Source organism: Narcine bancroftii, chromosome 12, assembly GCF_036971445.1.
Source record: "Narcine bancroftii isolate sNarBan1 chromosome 12, sNarBan1.hap1, whole genome shotgun sequence".
Classification (NCBI taxonomy): Eukaryota; Metazoa; Chordata; class Chondrichthyes; order Torpediniformes; family Narcinidae; genus Narcine; species Narcine bancroftii.
The window spans coordinates 39,466,404-39,489,120 of NC_091480.1; the positions used below are offsets into that span (position 1 = coordinate 39,466,404).

Sequence of the window (22,717 nt, forward strand, 5' to 3'; positions counted from 1 at the left end):
CTTTGCCAAAAGTATTAGGTCATGCATTAGATGGCTGTAAAAAGATCCTCATTACAAGAAGTTGAAGAGATGGTCTGTGACTGAAAGAATGAGAAAGGCAGCAAGTATCAGCACATTTTCACAGTAATTAAAGTGCAGCTGCTGGGAAGATTATATGAAGCTAGAATACAATGAACCTCATGACCATCTTTGTCATAAGATAACACCACGAGTTATTTAACAGTAGTTATTTTTGTTGATTGTCACATGCTGAGATACAGTGAAAATCTTAGTTTTGCAAAACAGATGCCACTCTCCAGAGCTATTTTGGATTTCTTAAAAGTTCGGCCAGAGAGGTCGAGATTACACGTCTAGACTCTTCACCATCTTGCCACGCCACCCCGCTATTTTGGATTTCTAAATTCACAGAAAGCCACGTGGAAAAAGCAAATTAACAAGATTAATCATGTGAATGAGCAAACTGGGCTAGTAGCATGTTAATATTACAGCCAAATCAAATTCATTTACAGGGACTTCCTGCCATTCCAGAGTGAATGGGAATCCAGCGCAAACAATTGCTCCATCGATATTATAGTCCTGGTAAGAGTGGTCTGTGTGGCCGCGGTACCTGTCCTGACTCGAGTTTCTAACTTGAGTATCCATTGTAATTCTTCTGGTCATACTGACCTCCACTGCCTTTTGTTCTGCCATTATTAACCTGTGGAAGGGAAACAAATTAATAAACATACTAGAGTTGTTAAAATAAAAATATTATCTCTTCCATTGTTTACTCTTTCTTTCAACCTCTCCTCCCACCCCATCCTACTCATGTTCCTGCGATCTCTGAATCCCTAAAGATCACCACATCCATATGCTCTGGTCACCATATTGAATCCTGTAATGTAGGTTCACAACAAGGAACTTTATCAGCCTTTAGAGCCATTAATTTCTCAACTAATGTTAATTGTATTTTGTTTTTTGCTCTCATTAGACCTGTGGTTGTTCACTGTTCCTGAAATCTCTATTGTGTCTTCAGAACTGGACAAAAATAAAATCTCAGTCTTTTCCTTGTTCACCATTTAAGTTTCACCAGCCTCTGTCTCTAGGGGTTGCATATTTAAGTTTTCCATTGTCTGTTTACATATTTACAAATCAAATAGAATTTTTAAAATATTTTTTCTCTGGTTTGCTGTCCTATTTTTAGAAAGAAATTAAATTGCACCAAAATTTGTTGTGTTAAAATATGATTGTTTTTAGATTTGCATCCAATTATGCCTCCTGCGATTAAAAAATGAAATTGGTCAAAAAGACACTTGATTTTAGTGTTGGAGTGGTTTTTAGCCAGAAATGAGCGTTAAATGGGATCTCACACATCACCTGGTACTTTACCACGTAGAGCCAGGAAAGGGTGTCAGCCCCTGTAGACACTCACAGTGGGAGCCAGGCAGGAGCAACAGACATTTTGGCTGCCTCATGAGGTTGCAGGCCTGAAGGAAAAAGCTCCCACATTCACCCAAAGGGACATGGATGCCAAGAGGAAGTAGTTAAGATTTCTTTGTTGTTTAATTATTTTGCAAATTAATATGCTGTTACTGGCTTCCTAATTTAAAAAATTAGAAGTGGTTAATAAAAAATTGTGAACTGTTAATAACTTCTCTTGCTGCAGACTTAAATCCTATTTTAAATTTAAACATATAGCTGAATGCAACACAATTTATTTGCAATACTTTATCGTTGATAGTTTATTAAAATTGTTAAAAATTATTTATCTTTGCTTTTTGTTTAGTTATAGTTCACTCATATTTTGATTTTTTTTTACAGAGTAAGACTTCTGGGTGCCCTTGAGCATAAAGATGTGAGAGATGTTTTGGTCCAGGGACATATTTTTCTCAATACTTCCCTGACTGAAGCTTTCTGTATGGCAATAGTTGAAGGAGCAAGTTGTGGTTTACAGGTAAAGAAATTCCAAAATTTTCTGTTCTATGTGGAGAAGTCTGTCAGTCTGGTGTACCTGTAAACAGCGGAATTCACATTATAAGGAATCTGGAGATAATTTTCCCAATCAAATTCTTCTCTAATTGAATATTTTTTTCTACATTTGGAAGAAATAATGTGACCTGAAAGACCAGAATTAACATTTATATTTCTTAAATATAAGCATATAAAGACTAATTTAAGTACTCTTACCTAGAAAATCGTGTTTTTAAGATAGCTACAAAAATACGTTTTACTCAATCAAGAAGCTCCCACAGAGGAGTCACGTGATGGAGTAGTGGCCGGACGGAGAACTCCAGCCCTCTCCAGAAAAGTCGGGAAAAACAAGAGAAAACATAAAGGCACAGAAATACAAGTTAAAGAAAAGTGAGTATAAAGGTGGAAAGAAGATGGAGACAAAAGAAGAAAAATCAAAATCAATGGTAAGAAGAGAGGAAGAGAAGACAACGGAGGAAAAAGGTGAAGGCCTTACCTGTCCGAAGAGGCCCGCTGTGGAGAGAGGAGCCCGCTACCTCAGGTCGGTAGAAAAAGAACTACAACAATGGCTCACAGAGCCAAGTAAAAGTGCGCAACCGCGCATGCGCGACTCCTCACGCATGCGCGGTGCGCATGAAAAAAAACACACCGACGGGAGGGGGGACCAGCTGGGGAGTCGATCTCCACAGCCGGCAACGACAGCTGCAGAACACCTGCAGCAAGAAGAGACCACAGAAGACAATGGAAACAAGAAAGAAGAGAAGGAAAGGGCAACAAAGAAACAACAGATGGCCAACCCAGAGGAAGAAGAAGAGGAAGAATACAGTGAAATAGATAAAGGGAAAGGCAAGGTAAAGGATATACTTGCTCTTGTTAGAGGATACATGGAGTTATTTAAAGAATGGCAAACACAGGAATTCAATGATTTAAGAAGAAGAATAAACAACACAGAAGAGAAAGTGAATAAAATAGATATGACCTTAACAGAAATGGGGAAAAAAATGGACAAGATGGAAGAACGGGCAGTAGCAGCAGAAATGGAGGTAGAAGACTTAAAAAAGAAATTGGAGGAATCTAATAAAAAAACTAAAGAGACACAAGAACTACTAGCTCAAAAAATAGATATAATGGAAAATTATAACAGAAGAAATAACATAAAGATAGTGGGTCTTAAGGAAGATGAAGAGTTTATAAAAGAGTGGATCCCTAAGACCCTAGGATGTCCAGAACTACAGCAAGAAATGGAAATAGAAAGGGCACATAGAGCATTGGCCTCTAAACCACAACCACAACAAAAACCAAGATCTATTGTAGTAAAATTCCTAAGATATACTACAAGAGAAAAGGTACTGGAGAAGACAATGGAAAAAGTAAGAGAGGGCAACAAACCACTGGAGTATAAAGGGCAAAAAATCTTCATTTATCCAGATATAAGTTTTGAACTCCTAAAGAAGAGAAAAGAGTTCAATACAGCAAAGGCGATTTTATGGAAGAAAGGGTATAAATTTACACTGAAGCATCCTGCGGTATTGAAAATATTTATTCCAGGACAACAAAACAGACTGTTCTCGGATCCAGATGAAGCATGAAAATTTGCAGAACAATTACAAAAATAGACTGAGGGATGAAGACGGGTAATGAGGGTAAAAATGACCACGATTGATATGTATGCGGGTAAAGAGGTATAAGAGTGAATAGAGACAATGGGCATACGTGAAAGTATCTGTAATTAGAGGAAAACATAGATAGTATAGACAAGAATTAATAAGGGAAGGTAATGGAATAGAGAGAATAAGGAGGGAATTAAAAGAGTGACCTTTGTGACATATGAAAAGTGAAATCTTTTCTGGGGGGGGCTGGGGGGGGGAAAGAGCGGTCACTGCAAAATCAGTTGACGCTTGCGAGTGGATTCGCAAATCCAAATGGAGAGGGGAGATGTGGTTGTCCGACAAGGGATAAAGGACAACTCAGGAGGGGAAGAGGAGATTGGGGATAAAGAAGATAGAAATAGGAGAATAAGGAAAATGTTGGATGTTGTAGGAATGTTGTCTGGTAAAGAGTTGAAAATAAGAAAACAGAAATGGAAAAGGAGGAAAGGTAATGATGGAAAAACGGAAAGAGAAGATAAACAAAACATAAAATGGCTACGCTGAACTATATGACTTTAAATATTAATGGAATACATCACCAAATTAAAAGGAAGAAACTACTAAATTTACTGAAAAAGGAAAAAATAGATATAGCATTTGTCCAAGAAACACACTTAACTGAATTGGAGCACAAGAAATTAAAGAGAGATTGGGTAGGACATGTAACAGCAGCATCATATAATTCAAAAGCAAGAGGAGTGGCTATATTAATTAGCAAAAATGTGCCATTTAAAATAGAAGAGGAAATAATAGATCCAGCAGGGAGATATGTTATGATAAAATGTCAGATATATTCGGAGCTTTGGAATCTACTTAATATATATTCACCTAACGAAGAAGATCAAAAGTTTATGCAAGATATCTTTTTGAAGGTAGCTAATACGCAAGGGAACATACTAATAGGAGGGGATTTCAATCTGAATTTGGATCCAAATATGGATAAAACGGGGAAAAAAAAAAATTAACAGGAAGAACAAAGTAACCAAATTTATAATTAAATCAATGCAAGAAATGAAACTTGTGGACATATGGAGGAAACAAAACCCAAAAGAAAAGGAATACTCATACTACTCGACTAGACATAAAACATACTCAAGAATAGACCTATTTTTGTTATCAGCTAGTATGCAGGATAGAGTAAGAAAAACAGAATATAAAGCGAGAATGCTATCGGACCATTCACCCTTAATACTGACAGTAAAGCTAGAGGACATCCCTCCAAGAATGTATAGATGGAGATTAAACCCCATGCTACTTAAAAGACAGCATTTTAGAGAATTTATTGAAAAACAATTAAAAATGTACTTTGAAGTAAATACGGAATCAGTGGAAGATAAGTTTATACTATGGGACGCAATGAAAGCATTCATTAGAGGACAAATAATAAGTTATGCAACCAAGATGAAGAAGGACTATAATCAGGAAACAGAGCAGTTGGAAAGGGAAATAGTAAACATAGAAAAAAAATTAGCAATAAAGGAAGATACAACCAAAAGAAGAGAATTGGCGGATAAAAAAATAAAATATGAAACATTACAAACATATAAGGTGGAGAAGAATATAATGAAGACAAAACAGAAATATTATGAACTAGGTGAAAAAACACACAAAATCTTAGCATGGCAACTTAAGACAGAGCAAACTAAGAAAATGGTATTGGCAACAAGGAAAAAAGACAAACAAATTACATATAATCCAAAAGAAATTAAGGAAAACTTCAGAGAATTCTATGAACAATTATACCGAACTGAAAACGAAGGGAAAGAAGGGAAAATAGATTAATTTTTGACTAAAATTGAACTACCAAAACTACAAATAGAGGAACAAAATAAATTAACAGAACCATTTGGAACAGTAGAAATACAAGAGATAATAAAAAAATTACCAAATAATAAGACACCAGGAGAGGATGGACTCCCAATAGAATTCTACAAAACATTTAAAGACCTATTAATACCGCCCCTCCTGGATGTAATCAACCAGATTGATGAGACACAAAACTTACCAGATTCATGTAAAACAGCAATAATTACAGTGATACTAAAACAAGGGAAAGATCCACTCTCACCAGCGTCATATAGACCAATATCTCTGCTAAACACAGATTATAAGATAATAGCTAAACTATTAGCAAACAGATTAGCAGAACAGGTACCGAAAATGGTAAATTTAGACCAAACTGGATTTATCAAAAAAAGACGCACAACAGACAATATTTGTAAATTTATTAACTTAATTCATGCAGTAGAAGGAAATAAAGCACCTGCAGTAGCAGTTGCTTTAGACGCAGAGAAGGCCTTCGACAGAGTAGAATGGAATTACTTGTTCAAAGTATTGCAAAAATTCAGTTTACCAGAGAAGTATATTAATTGGATTAAAGCATTATATAAGGGACCGTTAGCGAAAGGTTGTCTATTGTAAAAGGGAGTAGCTTATTTTGCGTCAATATTAGTTTTGGTAATTGATAATTTGTTTTATTTCTTTCTACATGAATCTTCTTCCATATATTGAGGAGATGGTGTAATACTGGAGAAGTTCTATGTTGTACCAATTTTTCGTCCCATTTATATAATATGTGTTCAGGTATCTTTTCCCCTATTTTATCTAATTCTAATCTCGTCCAGTCTGGTTTTTCCCTTGTTTGATAAAAATCTGATAGGTACCTTAATTGTGCAGCTCTATAATAATTTTTGAAGTTTGGCAATTGTAAGCCTCCTTGTTTATACCATTCTGTTAATTTATCTAGTCCCCCCTCTCCATAAAAATTTCCTTATTATTTTCTTTAACTCTTTGAAGAATTTTTCTGTCAGTTGTATTGGCAATGCCTGAAATAAGTATAGTATCCTTGGAAAAATGTTCATTTTAATACAGTTTATCCTTCCTATCAGTGTTAGTGGTAGCTCTTTCCAATGCTCTAAATCGTCCTGTAATTTTTTCATTAGTGGATTGTAATTGAGTTTATATAATTGGCCTAGATTTTTGTTTATTTGTACACCTAGGTATCTTATTGCCTGCATTTGCCATCTGAATGGGGATTCCTTCTTAAATTTTGAGAAATCTGCATTATTCATAGGCATTGCTTCACTTTTATTTACGTTTATCTTGTATCCCGACACTTCTCCATATTCCTTCAATTTCTTATATAGTTCTTTTATTGATAGTTCTGGTTCTGTTAAGTACACTATCACATCATCCGCAAATAGACTGATTTTATATTCCCTGTCTTTTATTTTTATTCCTTTTATATTATTATCTATTCTTATCGATTCTGCTAGTGGTTCTATAGCTAGCGCAAACAATAATGGTGATAGTGGGCATCCCTGCCGCGTTGACCTGCTTAAGTTAAATTGCTTTGATACGTCCATTTACTGTCACTTTGGGGAAAATGGGGAAAAAAAAGGGATTAAAAGAATAGAAAATTGTTTTTCAGGAAGTAGATTCGTATCCTTTGAACAAATGAGAGATAAGTACAATATAACTGGAGATACAGCGCTGGCATATTACCAACTGAGATCCTACTTGAAAGATAAATTAGGAAGCAATTTGAGTTTACCAGAGGGAAGTAACCTTGAATATGTGATTACAGATACAATGTTAATCAAAAGATTTATAACAAATATGTATATTAAACTGCAAGAAAAGGAGAATGAGGAAACAAATGGTAAAACTAAACAAAAATGGGAACAAGGTTTAAATATAAAGATAAAAAAGGAAACATGGGAGAAATTATGTTCTGGAACGATGAGAAATACAATAAATACGAGGCTGAGTATGATACAATATAATTGGTTACACAGACTATACATTACACCGCAAAAGTTAAATAAATGGGACCCAACAGTATCTGATAGATGTTTTCGATGTAAAAAAGAAAGGGGAACAACAATTCATGCAATCTGGACATGTGAGAGAGTAGAAAAATTTTGGGATGATCTCAATCAGATATTAAATAAAATAACAGAAAACAATATACCAAAGAATCCAGAGATCTTTCTCCTAAGTAACATAAAAAATAAAGAATTTGGAATTGACTTGGAAGATGCACAAAAAAGATTTGTTAAGATAGCCCTAGCCGTAGCAAAAAAATGTATTATGTCAACCTGGAAATTGGAAGATAATTTGAAAATACAACAATGGTATATAGAAATGAATAAATGTATTCCATTAGAAAAAAATAACATATAGTTTAAGAAATAATATTGAAATATTCGAACAAGTATGGGAGCCTTACATTAAATACAATAGCGAAAACCTACCGGGGACAAACATTACCTAAGTTGATGGAAGGAGAAGGAAAGAAAAGAATGGAATCTGTAGAATTTCTGGTGTATTTTTGTTGAATGACAACATTGTCTGACTGAATTAATGCAACCTAGATTGTATACCTAAAATGGATGAGAGGGGGGGGGGTGGCTTGGGAGGAGGGAGGTGGGGGGGAGAAAAAGTCACTGTAAATGTGTGAAAAAGAAAAAGTGTATATCATGGCTATTGTGATTTATGGTGTGAAAAATAAAAAATTAAAAAAAAAAAAGAAGCTCCCACAGAACAGGGTATAAGTTTAAAAACTATAGAATCTCCCAGACAGGAATCAATTCTCACCTCTTCTACAGAACCCCCCAGGCTCCAGATATTCTGATGCCTGCCTGATATCTTAACACAATAATGCTAACTGACTACTGATTGAGTTACTACCTGTTGGACGCGATGTAAATTGTAAAAAGGCTGCAATAAGCGTCCAACACCACTCAGTCCCTGGTTGACATTGTTTCTGCCCAGAAGTTTTGGCCACCATTGTTAAATTTTTTAAAAACTTTATTTAATATTTTCAAAACAAAAACTTTTACAAAATCCATAATATAAAAATGAAAACTACAAGTATCTCACCCCCTTCCCCCCACCCTCAGCAAACCCCACAAGGGAAGCATTGAGAAAATTTAAAAAATACATACAGCAGTTTAAACTATTACTAAATTCATACATTTCAAATAAGGTGACCATATCTTAACAAAAAAAATCATAATTATCATGCAAATTATATGTTATTTTCTCCATATAAATACAGGACCTTAACTCATTATGCCAATGATTTACTTTTATCTCAACTTCGTCTTTCCAAGAAATCGCAACACATTTACGTGCTACAGCCAATGCTAAACGTAAAAATGCTGTCTGAAACTTATCTAACCCCAAATCCATAAATGGAGCAGTATAACCCAACAAAAAGATTTTAGGATTTAACAAGAATTGAATTTTAAACAAATTTTGAAGAAATTCCCTAATTTTATACTAAAATGATTGAACTTTATCACAAAGCCAAACGGAATGTAAAAATGTTCCTGATTAGTTAAATATATCAAAACGTCATCAGCAAATAGATTTTCATCGTCTGCTATCCTTATTCCTCTAACATTCTCATTCTGCCTAATAGCTTGAGCTAACGGTTCAATGACCAACGCAAATAGAGCTGGCGACAAAGGACAACCTTGACGGGTTGAACGTGATAATTTAAAGAAAGAAGAGGTTTGACCATTTGTCGCCACCCTAGCAATGGGATTATTAAATAATTCCTTCACCCAACCAATAAAAAAGGGTCCAAACTTGTATTTCTCCAAAATTTTAAATAAAAAATTCCATTCGACTCTATCAAATCCTTTTTCAGCATCTAAAGCAACTACCATTGGTAGGTTGGATTGTTGACGTGAAGCGTTGATCGACAAAATCACTCTAAGAATATTGTCAGGGGCATACCTATTTTTAATAAAACCAGCCTGGTCAGCATGTACCAATTGTGGTAAATACTTAGCAAGTCTATTTGCCAATAATTTCACTATTATTTTATAATCCACATTTAATAAAGAAATTGGCTGATATGAAACTACATTCAAAGGATCTCTATCTTCTCTTTGGTATAACCATTATTATTGCACTTAAACACGAGTCTGGTAAAGCTTGTTTCTGCATTACCTGATGAAGAACATCCATAAATAAAAAGAGGACAGATCATCATTAAAAACTTAATAAAATTCAACAGTGAATCCATCATCTCCTGGAGACTTCCCGTTAGGCATTTGTTGAATAACATTCTTTATTTCTAAATCTGTAAAAGGAGAATCCAGTTTCCTCACATCATCTTCCCCTAATATTGGTTTGGTAAAATGATAAAAATTGGTCATTGATTTCCTGAGGTTTAAAAGTAACTGAGTTATTCTTCCTCACAGCGTTAATAGTTCTCTATGCTTGTTCTGTTTTTAGTTGCCATGCTAAAACTTTATGGTCTCTGTCCCCTAACTCGTAATAATGTTGTTTAGATCTTTGAATCAAACATTCAAATTGATATGTTTGTAGTGCATAATATCATAACTTTAATTTAGTCAGAGCTCCCTTATTATCCTCTGTACAATTTCTCTGAAGTTCTTTTTCCAAATCAGCTATCTGTTTTTCCAGTGACCGAGTCTCTGCCAAAAATTTCTTCTTTTTCTTTTGATGCATAGCTAATAATTTGACCACGTAAAAACGCCTTCAAAGTATCCCATAAATACTCTGAACTGTATTCGTATTCAAATCCAAAAAAGAAACAATTTGATCCTTAATGAATTTTATAAATTCCATTTTTTTTCAATAACATTGCATTAACCTCCACCGAAAAGTTGATTGAATAACTTCCGGGCCAACACAAGAAATGAATAACAATGAATGATCAGAAATTATTCTACTCTTATATTCAGCTTGAATAAAACGAGATTGCAAATGTGCTGATGTCAAAAAGAAGTCAATCCTTGAAAATCAAACAAACCAATTGGACCACTGCTTTTGATTTTTTTCAAGATTTTCGGAGATTTATCCAATAATGGACCTAATACACAATTGAAATCTCCCCCAATCAAAATATTTTCTTTAGCTTGACTTAAAGTTAAAAAAGCTTCAGACACAAATTGTTCGTCATCAACATTAGGTGGATACACATTCAACAATCACCATGACTCAGCAAACAATTTACAATTAATCATTAGAATTTGGCCAACTGATTCCACCAAAGATTCAAGTTCAAATGGTATTTTCTTGTGAATCAAGATCACCACTCCTCGAGTTTTTGAATTGAAAGAAGATGAAAATACATGACCGACCGACCGACCCAGTCTTCAATTTCAAATGTTCTTTTTCAGTTAAATGAGTTTCCTGTAAAAAAGCAATATCGACTTTCATCTTTTTTATATAGGCTAAAACATGTTTACATTTAATTGGGTGATTTAAACCCTGCACATTATATGTTGCAAACTTCAAACTAGACATTGTTATCAGAATAAAGTAAAAGCTCCCTCCTTCTATTCCTTCAATCCACAAAAAACCCTCTCCTTAATAAGAAAAATTAAAGCTCCCCTTGCTAAATAGCCCTTAAATTAAACAGCCACTCCCTAAACAAAGTAAAGCTTACACAAAAAAAAGGTGTTTTTGAAAAAAAATAGAAACTACAAAACTAATAACTCCCCACTTAACTGGGTGTGGAAAGAAATAAAATTTCCTTCCTCCCCCCCCCCCCCCCCCACAGGTGGCGGATGAGTTCCGAAAGCTTCAGCGACATCCATCCCCCCCAACCGGACATAAAATTATAAGTCTAAATCAGCTCACAGCCCCAATTAATTCAATCCCAAGGCTCTTTGACATTTTTGTCTTCCCATTCCCATTTCTATTCTTTTTATCACGTGTTTTTCCTCTTAGGTGAAGGTTGCCTTTCAGTAGCCCTGTCTGGCAAAGAATTGACAAAAATTAAAGCATAGTGATCACTCTCAAAAAACTGTGATTGGAAATTACCATTAAAAATCTTCAAAACTGCAGGGTATCTGAAAGAAAATTTATAACCCTTCCTCCAAAGCACCTCTTTAGCAGAATTGAATTCTTTATGCCTTTTAATAATTTCTTGACTTAAATCCAGGTAGAAGAAAACCTTATTTCCCTGCACCATCAACGGAGACTGATATCTACGTGCATTTTGGACTGCTACTCTCAAAATAGCTTCCCTATCTTGATACCGTAAATAACGAATCAAAACAGCTCGTAGAGGTTGACCCGGATATGGCTTGCTTCTTAAAGTTCTGTGTGCCCTATCTAATTCCAAACCTTCTGGAAAAAATTCCAATCCCAATGCTTCAGGGATCCATTTAAAAATTTTTTTAATAGGATCTGAACCCTCAGTTCCTTCTGGAATTCCCACTATTTTAACATTATTCCAGTGGCTTTGATTTTCCAAAGAATCTATCTTCTTCAATAAGTCCTTCTTATGAATTTCTCATCCAACGAAAGAATCTTCCACTTTTTCTATTTTCTCTTTATTACGATCCATTTGTTCTCTACAAACTTGAAAGGCACCTTCCATTTTCTTAAAATTCTCTTGAATTGTATCCACCATATTCAAGCATCTATTAACATCAGCTTTAACAACAGAAATATCTTTCTTAACAGAAGAAACTTCTTCACAAATATTATTCATTTTTTCAGTCATGTTCATAAATCCATGATTAATCTGGGTAGACATTTGTGTTGACATATTACTCATTTGATGAGCTATAGATTCCAAGATTGTAAAAACAGCATCAAAAGTAGTGTCACTAGTCTCTTCTTGAGGCCTACCTTTTTTCACTTCAGTAACAGTCAATGATTCTTCTTCCATTTCTTCAGTTTGAAAAGAAGTTTTCCCTTGTTGTTCTTTTGATTCTACCAGCAATTTTGTCACCTTGCTTCTGGTCTGTATGCCTACAGACCCAGTTCCGACGTGGTCAGGCCGTTGCCGACCAACTTCGCTGACAGCCCAAACCCTATCCAGAAGATTGTGGACCCGGGACACACTGCCTCGGGCCTCTACACCGCTGGAACCTTCAGCGGTGTCGTGCACCGGGCCTGACACTGTAGACTCCGGCAACTCTACAGCACGCCTGACATCACAAGCGCGCTGATCAAGATAAGAAGGAAAAAATGGATGTCCGGCGCCATTTTGCGAGGGCGCCGGGGTAAAATAGGCGAGCTTGAGTGTGTTGCTGGTTAGGTAACTGTCCAATCGATTCCGTGGATTCCACTTGAGAAATAGGCCTCATTTCTTCTGGACTCTTAAAAAGAAGTTTCTTCTGAATCTGTGCTTTCGATTTCTTTGTATTAGCAGCCATTGTAGTCTTTTAACATTCAGACAACTTCAGAGCAAACTTTCAAGACTTTTTAAAGTATTTTAATTCGGGTATTTATTAGTCCAACTTGGTGAAGACGGAATTACACTTCTTCCTTCACCATCAGGCTACGCCCCCCCCCCCCCCCCCCCAACAACATTGTTAACTTTAATAATTTAAAATTAGAGTGAAACTATCTATTTGCATGTGTTAATTAAAAACCAGAAATCAGGCAGGCAGAGAATCAATATTGATGTGTACTGAGAATAACCCTTCCAGACTTCTGTTGATCTTTGTGTTTGTGGTGGTACACCACCGGCCTACTGCAGGGGGGAAACCTCTGTACCTGCAGGAGTGTAAGGGGACAAGACAACACCTGGCCGGCTGTCAATCAGTCAGCCTGAATGGATCAATCCCCACCCGGTTGGGTGTCAATCACCCTCCTGGATATAAGCCTGCGCCGGCCTCCCGAAGCTCACTCAGAGTTACTGCAGCTACAGCCAGCCTGGCTCTGTGGAAGTCTTTGTGGATTAAAGCCTGTTGTACAGTCTTTACCTTTTGTGTGTCTGATTCTGGCTAACAGGACACCACAATTTAATCCACAAATTTTTCCCACAGCTGCCATGGAAAAACTCCTGAGTGCAGGGAGCCTCGAAGTCAGCCCAGACTGGACTCAGATCAGAAGAGGCTGGTTCTACTCCGGTCAAAGCTAGGTCCCCACGCCTTCCAGCCAACCAAAGGCTGCTCCACATACAAGAGCGCAATGGACACTCTCGAGAACTTGTACAAGCCCCCCATGAATGCAGTCTGTTCAAGGTACCTCCTCAACACCTGAGCCCAGCAACCCGGGGAGACGGCTGAGTCTTACCTGGGACACCTGCGAGAGTTGGCCCACCCGTGTCTGGCTGAACCTGGGGTAGGCGCAGAGGAGGTCGAGAGGTCACCTTCGTCCGAGGGCTACGCTTGAGGGCCATCCGACAGAAGCTGCTGGAAGACCATATCTATGCCCTATCCAAGACAGTGGAAAACCCTGGAAGCGGCAGCCCTGCACATCGAAGCCTTTGATTCCAGGTTCCCCAGGCTCCCTCATGGCCCTCTCACACTGCAGCTGCAGCCCCAGACCGAGCTGGGGAGGAAAACGTCGCTATAGCAGGCGCCCGGCGCCCCTGAAAGTACTGTGGGTCCTGGTGTGGGTCAGACTGATGAGCGCACCAAAACTGCCTGGCTCGGAACCAGTACTGTTCCTGATGCGGCAAGAAAGGCCATTTCGCTAAAGTGTGCCTCTCAAAACCAGCCAGCGCTACGAACATGGCTGGGGAAGGAGGCCAGCCATGCAGCAGGCCCCCACGTGCCGCCGCCATCTTGGGCCAGGGAGCGGCTGACACGGAGGGCCCCCGACGACGATGAGAATGACGTGATCAACACGGGCGATGACCAGGCTGCTCTACAGACGCTCCCCACACCTCCGGATGGCATCGGCTACTGCATACCACACCCCACGACCGATGTCGACGTGGTCAACATGGGCGATGACCAGGCTGCCCTACAGACGCTCCCCACACCACCGGATGGCATTGGCTACCGCATGCCACACCCCACGACCGATGTCGACGTGGTCAACATGAGCGATGACCAGGCCACCCTACCGATGCTCCCCACACCTCCGGACGCCATAAAACGCTGTGCACAACCGGAGAGTGACGACTCTGACTCCAAGACTGTCCTGGCTGCCACCACGCTGACTAGGGACATCCCTCACGACCTCAGGCGCTCTATGATGGACGTACAAGTCAACGGGCAGGTAACAAAGTGCCTGTTCGACAGTGGCAACACCGAGAGCTTCATTCACCTGAGTGTGGCCCACTCACTGAGATTAAAAGTCCACCCCACCACCAAGGTGGACTCTCGCCGCCAAGGATAAGACTGTTGGTACCCTCGGGCACTGCTCGGCCGATATAACTGTGGGAAGGGAGACTTGCGCAGGGTTCAGGCTCCTGGTCATGCCCAAACTCTGCGCCCCAGTCCTCCTGGGCCTTGATTTCCAGTGCCACCTGGAGAGTGTCACCCTTGCCTTCAGGGGGCCCCAACCTCCACTCATGTTACACAGCACGCCAACCTACCAGCCCTGGCCAACCTGCGGCCTCTCCACACTACGCATCACCCCTCTGCCGCTCTTCCCACATCTTACGCTAGGCTGCAAGCCGATTGCCGCCAGAAGTTGGCGCTATTGCGCCACAGACAGAGAATTCATCAAGGCGGAGGTGCAGCGACTCCTGGAGGAAGGTGTCATAGAGCCCAGTAACAGCCCTCGGAGAGCCCAAGTCCTGGTGGTCAAAGGGGGAAGTAAGCCGAGGATGGTCGTGGATTGCAGCCAGACCATTAACCGGTACACCCAACTGGACACCTACCCCCTGCTGAGGATCGCCGGCTACCAGGTTTTCTCCACGATTGACCTGAAGTCGGCGTATCACCAAATCCCCATCCACCTGAAGGACAAGCCCTACACCTGTACCAGTACCTGTACAGGCGCCTGTACCAGTTCCGCCAAGTTCCCTTTGGGGTCACAAACAGGGTCTCCGTCTTCCAGCGGGATATAGATCACATGGTTGACCGGCACAAGCTGAAGGCAACATTCCCGTATCTGGATAACGTCACTATCTGCGGCCGTGACCAGCAGGACCACGATGCTAACCTGGAGAAATTCCTCCAGACGGCCGGGGAGCTGAACCTCACTTTTAACAAGAAGTGTGTGTTTAGCACCACCCGCCTCGCCATCCTGGGGTACATCGTGGCCCTTGGGGTCGTCAGCCCAGATCCAGAAAGGATGCGCCCATTAATGGAATTACCTCTCCCCCCACGCTGAAGGCCCTCTCCTCCGCAGGTGCCTTGGCCTATTCTCTTATTACTCACAGTGGGTCCCTCGCTTCTCGGACAAGGTCCTCCCACTGGCCTAAGCTACAACTTTTCCCCTGCCACCCGAGGTGCAGGCAGCTTTCATCCACATCAGGCAAGACATAATGAAAGCCACGATGCAGGCTGTGGATGAGGATTCCTCCTTCTAGATGGAGAGCGATGCCTCCGAGGTAGCCCTTGCTGCTACCGTCAACCAAGAGGGGTGCCCCGTTGCTTTCTTCTCTAGGACCCTCCACAGCTTCGAGGTAGGGCATTCCGCCATTGAAAAGGAGGCCCAGGCGATTGCGGAAGCGGTCTGCCACTGGCGCTACTATCTGGCCGGCAGGAGATTCACCCTCCTCATGGTCCAGCAGGCCGTGACATTCGTGTTTAACACTACCCACAAGAGCAAGATCAAGAACGACAAGATCCTGCGCTAGAGAGTTGAGCTGGCAATCTACAGCTACAACATCCAGTACCGCCCCAGGAAGTTTAATGACTCTCCCGATGCCCTCTTTCGCACCTGCGCGTCTATGCACAACGACAGGCTGCAGGCATTGCTTGAGTCCCTCTGCCATCCGGGTGTCACTAGGTTGTACCACTTCATTAAGTCCCGGAACCTGCCGTACACCTTCAGGGTCGTCGGGGATATGACCGAGGCCTGCCGGGTCTGCGCGGAGTGTAAACCCCGTTTCTTCCGCCCGCCCCAGGCCCATGTTGTAAAGGCTACTTGGTCCTTTGAGCATCTCGGCATGGACTTCAAAGGGCCCCTGCCTTCCACGAACCGAAACGTCTACTTCCTCACGGTAGTGGACGAGTATTCACGCTTCCCTTTCGCTATCCCTTGCCCGGACACCTCCACGGCCACCGTCATCAGGGCCCTGGGACAGATCTTCACCATGTTTGGCTACCCCTCTTTCATCCCCAGTGACCGGAGTCTAGTTTCATGAGTGACGAGCTGCGCCAGTACCTGATGGCAAGGGGCATCGTGACCAGTCGCAAGACGAGCTATAACCCGAGAGGCAATGGGCAAGTGGAACGCGAAAACGGGGTGGTCTGGAAGGCAATCCTCCTGGCTCTCAAGTCGAAAGGGTGGGCCGTTGAGTACTGGCAGGATGCCCTGCCTGAGGCACTCCATGCCATTCGTCACTGCTATGCATGGATACCAACGAGACCCCTCATGAACGTCTGTTCTCATTCCCCAGGAAGTCGGTGACTGGAATGTCCCTCCCAACATGACTCGCGAACCTTCGTAAGCACGTACGGACATACAAGGCCGAAGCCCTGGTCGAGCAGGTCTTCCTCCTACATGCGAACCACAACTACTCCTACGTTAGGTTCGGCAGTAGCAGAGAGGACACCATCTCAACCAGGGACCTGGCTCCAGCAGGAACACCCAGCACACCATGCCATCCTTCAGCCCGGGACCACGCCGACTGGGCATACATCCACGTCCCCAGGCAGCTATGGAGCGCGCTGGACGTCCTTGACCACCAGGGGCCCACTTCAGCCCTGGGAGACGAACCTGCCCCTCACCCATCCAATATGACCCTCATACATCGACCCTTGGTCCCCCGGCCACCCCTCCGTGTGACACCACACCAGTCACACAGACCCCTGCCGCCAGCCCTCCCCCAATTCCCCTCCGACCAGTGACCAGGAACCAGTCCTTTGTCGATCACAGAAACCCCGGCGGCCGCCGGATCTTCTCAACCTATAAATATTGTATGTTGTATAGTGGGTACGATTCCTTGTTACTGCACCCCGCCCCCCCCCCACCCCTGGGACAATTTTAAAGAAAGGGGTGAATGTGGTGGTACACCACCAGCCTACTGCAGGGGGAAACCTCTGTGTCTGCAGGAGTGTAAGGGGACAGGACAACACCTGGCCAGCTGTCAATCAGTCAGCCTGAATGGATCAAGCCCCATCCAGTCAGGTGTCAATCACCCTCTGGGTTACAAGCCTGCGTCAGCCTCCCGAAGCTCACTCAGAGTTACTGCAGCTACAGCCAGCCTGGCTCTGTGGAAGTCTTTGTGGATTAAAGCCTGTTGTACAGTCTTTGCCTTGTGTGTCTGATTCTGGCTAACAGCGCACCTCAGTGTTCAAGAAGGATATCTCTTAATTATGACTTGTACTTGAGAATAAATGCTGACAACAAACCATTTCCCTATCTTTAGGAAGAGGATATGTAAAATGCAAATCGTAAGTTGTAACAATATGTTCAAATGAAATGATATCCAATTTGTATGCAGGAAAATGCTTTAAATACTCTACCTTGTGACTGTGTTCTTTGAATGAGACCCAACAGTCTTAGTGAGGTGACCTTGTCTACCCAACACTACAGACTGCTCATTCCTACTAGCGTTATTCGAATAAAGTCTGTTTGAATTGTACTTTTTGTACCTTGACAGGAGCACGACTGTCACACTTACTTTGCACTTTATAGATTTTTTTCTCTCTTGCACAGTCAGTTTGTTTACATTTCTTTGTTTGTTTACATCCTTCTCACCTATTGCCCCTTTGGTACCTACTATGACCACAAGAAATGCTACACTTGTGCCCACACCTCCTCCCTCATTACCATTCAGGTCCCCAAACAGTCCTCGCAAGTGAAGCTACATTTGCTGCATGAAACATCTACTGCATCTGGTCTCATTCTCTGCCAGACAGAAGACACCCGTAAATTGGAAGAACACCTCATATTCCGTCCGGGCACTCTCCAAACAGATGGCATTAACATTGGTTTCCATTGACGCCCATTCTCCTACTCCACTGTCCCTTCTCTGCTCCTATGTCTCCTTTCCTCCAGCTCTTCGCTCTCTCTTTCCCTGCTCTTATTGTCTCCTTTCCTCCAGCTCTTCTCTCATTTTCCCTGTCCCTCTGTCTCCTTTCCTTTAGCTCTTCTCTCTCTTTCCCTGTCCCTCTATCTCCTTTCCTCTAGCTCTGCATTCACAGAACTACCTCCCTCACTTGATCAATCCTCTCCTGTCCTATCCATGTTTTTTGCTTGTTGGCCTGTGCTCCTCCCCCACCCTTTCTTCCCTCCTTCCCCAGCCTGCCTGCCTAATGCTCATACGTTGAAGAAGGGATCAGGCCTGAAACATTGGCTACATCTTTTCCTCATACAGTTGCTGCATAGCTCAGTTCCTCCAGCATTTTTGTGTTTTTTATTATTTGAAGAATAGAAACCTTATTGTCCGTGTGTATAAACTGAAACATAATTTCCTTCTTGCATCAGCCCAATGGTCAACAGAGTGAGCAACAAATAGAATTTTAAACCTTAGAAGGAGCCTGTTTGCCCACTGAGTTGATGGGTGTGCTTGAAATCCACAGTTAGTGACAGACATTGAAGAACTCTCCCCAGAAGTTTTGATTCTGCAACCAGGGAGAGCAGCAGTGGGGAATTATTTCATCCCCATTGTTGACAGGAAATGGTGTGATATGTGGTCTTCAATCCTGAAGAGCCCCAGAGTTGTGCCCCTATTTTAAATGTTTTTACTGCTGTTGGCACAAGATATACACACACATTGTTGTGAAGCTGGATATTTGAGTGGTAGACTGACCATGAATATAACAGATTGCTGTTTGATTTGGCATCAGGCCATTGATGTTATTGAGGACAACTTCACACAGTCCACTGGACTGCAGAGCCTTTGTTTGATAATGCTAAATGTTTCTCCATTTCAGTCATGCATATGTTCCATGAACCACCTATCCTCACTGGTATCATCCAGTGAATATTACTTGTTGCAGTTATGCATCTGCATTGAATGCGTTTGTGTTTTTCTTCATAACCTAGATTCAAAACTAATGGATCTCTGCTTTCTCAAAAGGTTGTCAGTACAAAGGTTGGTGGGGTGCCAGAGGTCCTTCCTGAGGATCTTATCATCTTATGTGAGCCCACTGTGAAATCTTTGTGTGAAGGATTGGAAATTGCCATAACCCGCCAACGGCTAGGAACATTGCCACCAGCAGAAACAATCCACAACAGAGTGAAGAATTTGTACACGTGGAGAAACGTGGCAGAACGCACTGAAAAGGTATGTTCTTACTGTAAAATTGTGTGTAATATGTCTAATTGAACCCTCCAGCAGAGTACCCCCCCCCCCCCCACCAAGCTAGTTTAAACCCTCCCCAACAGTTCCAGCAAACCTACCTTCCAGGATATTGGTCCCTTTCCATTTCAGATGAAGCCTGATCTTTTTGTGCAGGTAAGACCTACCACACAAGCGATCCCATGGTCCAAAAATCTGAACCCTCGTTCCCTGCACCAATTTTTCAGCCACATATTAATCTCCCACAACTTCCTATTCCTACCCTCACTGGCACATGGCGCAGACAGGAATTTTGAGATCACTACTCTAGAGGTCCTGCATTTCAGCTTCTTTCTTAACTCCCTATATTCCCTCCTCAGGACCTCATCTCTACTTCTGTCTATGCCATTGGTCCCCACGACATCTGGCTGGTCACCCTCCCCCTTGAGAATGCTGTGGACTCGACCCTGACCCTGGCACCTGAGAGGTTATATATCATCCAGGAGCCTTGGTTTTGTTCACAAAACCTCCTATCTGTTCGCTTAACCAACAAATCCTCAATCACCGTAGCTATCCTCTTCTCCCCCCCCTTCCCTTATGTGCCGAAGGGCCAGACTGTGGCAGAGACGTGACCACTATGACTTGTCCCTGATTGATCATTTCCCCCCCCCCCATAGTATCCAAAATAGTATGTTGAGGGGAATGGCCACAGCTGTGCTCTTCACTGTCTGCCTATACCCCTTCCCTTTCCTATCAGTCACCCAGCTACCTGCCTCCTGACTTTTGGGGGTGACTGTCTCCCTGAAGCTCTTGTGTATCACTGCCACCCGAATGACCTGGAGTTCATCCAGCTTTAGTTCCCTAACTCGGTCTCCAAGGAGTTGCAGATCTAGTCACTTTTATTATGATTATGTCATTCGGATGTTGCATTATTTTGTAAAGTGTGTATATTTAAATGCAAGCAACTTTATTAGTAGAAACTTTATTAATATAAAAGAACAATTCATGCTATTAATATATTAAATTCATTTGAAATTAAAATTAAACTTAAGTCAAGAAATAAAAGCTGGAGTAGGCAACTCAGCCCTTCATGTATTTGCCAATTCTGTCAGATTTCCTTTACCTTAGCGTCATTTTCTTGTGTTAACCCTAGACTCCCATAATATCCAAGAGCCATTATGACATGGATAGAGGCTGTTTGTTCCATCATAGATATCTTTACCTCCTATAGACGCTGTGAGACCTGCTGAGATCCTCCAGCATTTCTATGTTTTTACTACAATCACACCATTTGCAGACTTTCATAGAAAACTACAGGACAGGAACAGGCTCTTCAGCCCACCGTGCCTATACCAATCATTATATCAATCTTGTCTTCACCCATCTGATGCACATGGGATCCCTCTACTTCCTACTTGTTCATGTGTTTGTCCAAATGTCTCTTAAATATTACTACAGTAAAATCCCTGGTATTCAGCACCTCAGAGTGCCGGATATGCAAATTATCTGGTTGACTGAGACTCACTCTTACTACACCTAACTAATACACCAGCATTAGGAATACACTGTTTAAAAGACAGTGCAAAATGTAATTTTTTTTAAAATCAGCATTATAGTCCTTATCTCTTCTTCTTTGGCTTGGCTTCGCGGACGAAGATTTATGGGGGGGTAATGTCCACGTCAGCTGCAGGCTCGTTTATGTAAGGTTCATTTTAATCAGGTAATTCCCGCAACTTACAAAATATAAATTTAAATTTGAACCCTGGTTGCCGGTGCTTTAACAGCATTGTGGTAACCCCTGTGTTAACTGTGCTGCTGTCATAATTAATCCCCTCCCCCCAAGTTTACAGATAAAGCCTTACTAAATAGCCTAATACTAGTCAAGATAAAGACTCTTTACTAGGCAGGGAGGAATAGGGGGACACATTGGGAGAGTTGCCCCAACAGTGAGCAGCATAGGCCGGCTCTTCATCCTGGGTGGTGCCATTTTATTCGAACACAACTTTATTGTAACTTTATTCAAACAGCTTCTGTGGGTGGAGCATGACAGGGGTGTTCTGCTGGTTGAATGTTTGCACCCATCTTCACCAAAAGGTTGTGTGTTGCTTTGGAGAACATTTACAATTTTAAGATTATATTAATATTTTTATTTAATTTTTAAAATTTATTTCCTTGATCTTATTTTTGCCAGTTGCATGGGTTAGTGGTTGCTTGAATCCATATACCGGGGTTGTTCTGTATCATTGCGCTTCTTTCTATCACCTCTCCTGGCAGCGCGCTCCAGGCACCTGTGTGTGTTTATTAAAAAAACTTACCTCAGAAAATTGTTAAACTTTTTCTCTCTCACTTGAAATTGGTGCCCTCGTATTTGACATTTCCACCCTGGAAATAAGACTTTGACTCTCTATCTTATCTATGCCTTTTCTAATTTTATGTAGCTCTTTCAGGTCACCCATTAGCCTTTTTCATTCCAGGAAAAACATAGCCCAGTCAATCTAATCTCAATCTTTAAATCTAATCTAATCTAAGGCTAGCCAAATATTAATTTCAGAGCTTAACCTCATTTCTTAGCTGTTCCACTATACAAGGAAAGTTATAGCTCTTCAAGTAGTCTTCTTAGGTACTTCTGAAATGTGGGGAGTATTTGTCTCCACCATGCTTTCAGGCAGTGAATTTCAGAATCTCATTATTCATTGAATGGAGTCAGCTTTTCTCTATGTTCCTCTAATCCTTTAACCAATTCACTTAACTCTGTGCCCTCATTCCCAGCTACTAACCTGTTAAGGGAAATAGCACCTTTACTGTTTGCACTGTCAAGGATTCTCATATACACCTCAATTAAGGATCTCCTCATTCCCTGAAAGCATAGTGTTAGCACAATGCTATTACAACACCAGCAACCCGGATATAAATCCTCCGTTTTCACTCAGGAGTTGGTACGTTCTCCCCATGACTGTGTGGGTGCTCCCATGTTCCAAAGAGGTACAGGTTTCTAGCATGGGTGCAATTAAGCAGTGCAGGCTTATGGGCTGAAAGGGAC

At 41.4% G+C, this 22,717-nt stretch overlaps 1 protein-coding gene and 1 long non-coding RNA gene across 2 annotated transcripts in view; one reads left to right on the forward strand and one right to left on the reverse strand.

Annotated features, from left to right (window-relative positions):
* LOC138747493 (phosphatidylinositol N-acetylglucosaminyltransferase subunit A-like) overlaps positions 1–22,717 on the forward strand; it is a 33,130-nt gene that overhangs the window by 3,054 nt on the left and 7,359 nt on the right. The window contains exons 3-4 of the mRNA XM_069906759.1: positions 1,801–1,933; positions 19,477–19,683. Of these exons, the coding sequence (XP_069762860.1) occupies positions 1,801–1,933; positions 19,477–19,683 (340 nt within the window). The remainder of the gene's footprint in view (positions 1–1,800; positions 1,934–19,476; positions 19,684–22,717) is intronic.
* On the reverse strand, positions 1,876–20,107 carry LOC138747494 (uncharacterized). The gene is made up of 3 exons (XR_011347518.1): positions 19,800–20,107; positions 10,724–10,775; positions 1,876–1,990 (listed from the first exon to the last, which is right to left on the reverse strand). It is a non-coding gene; the product is annotated as an uncharacterized lncRNA (long non-coding RNA).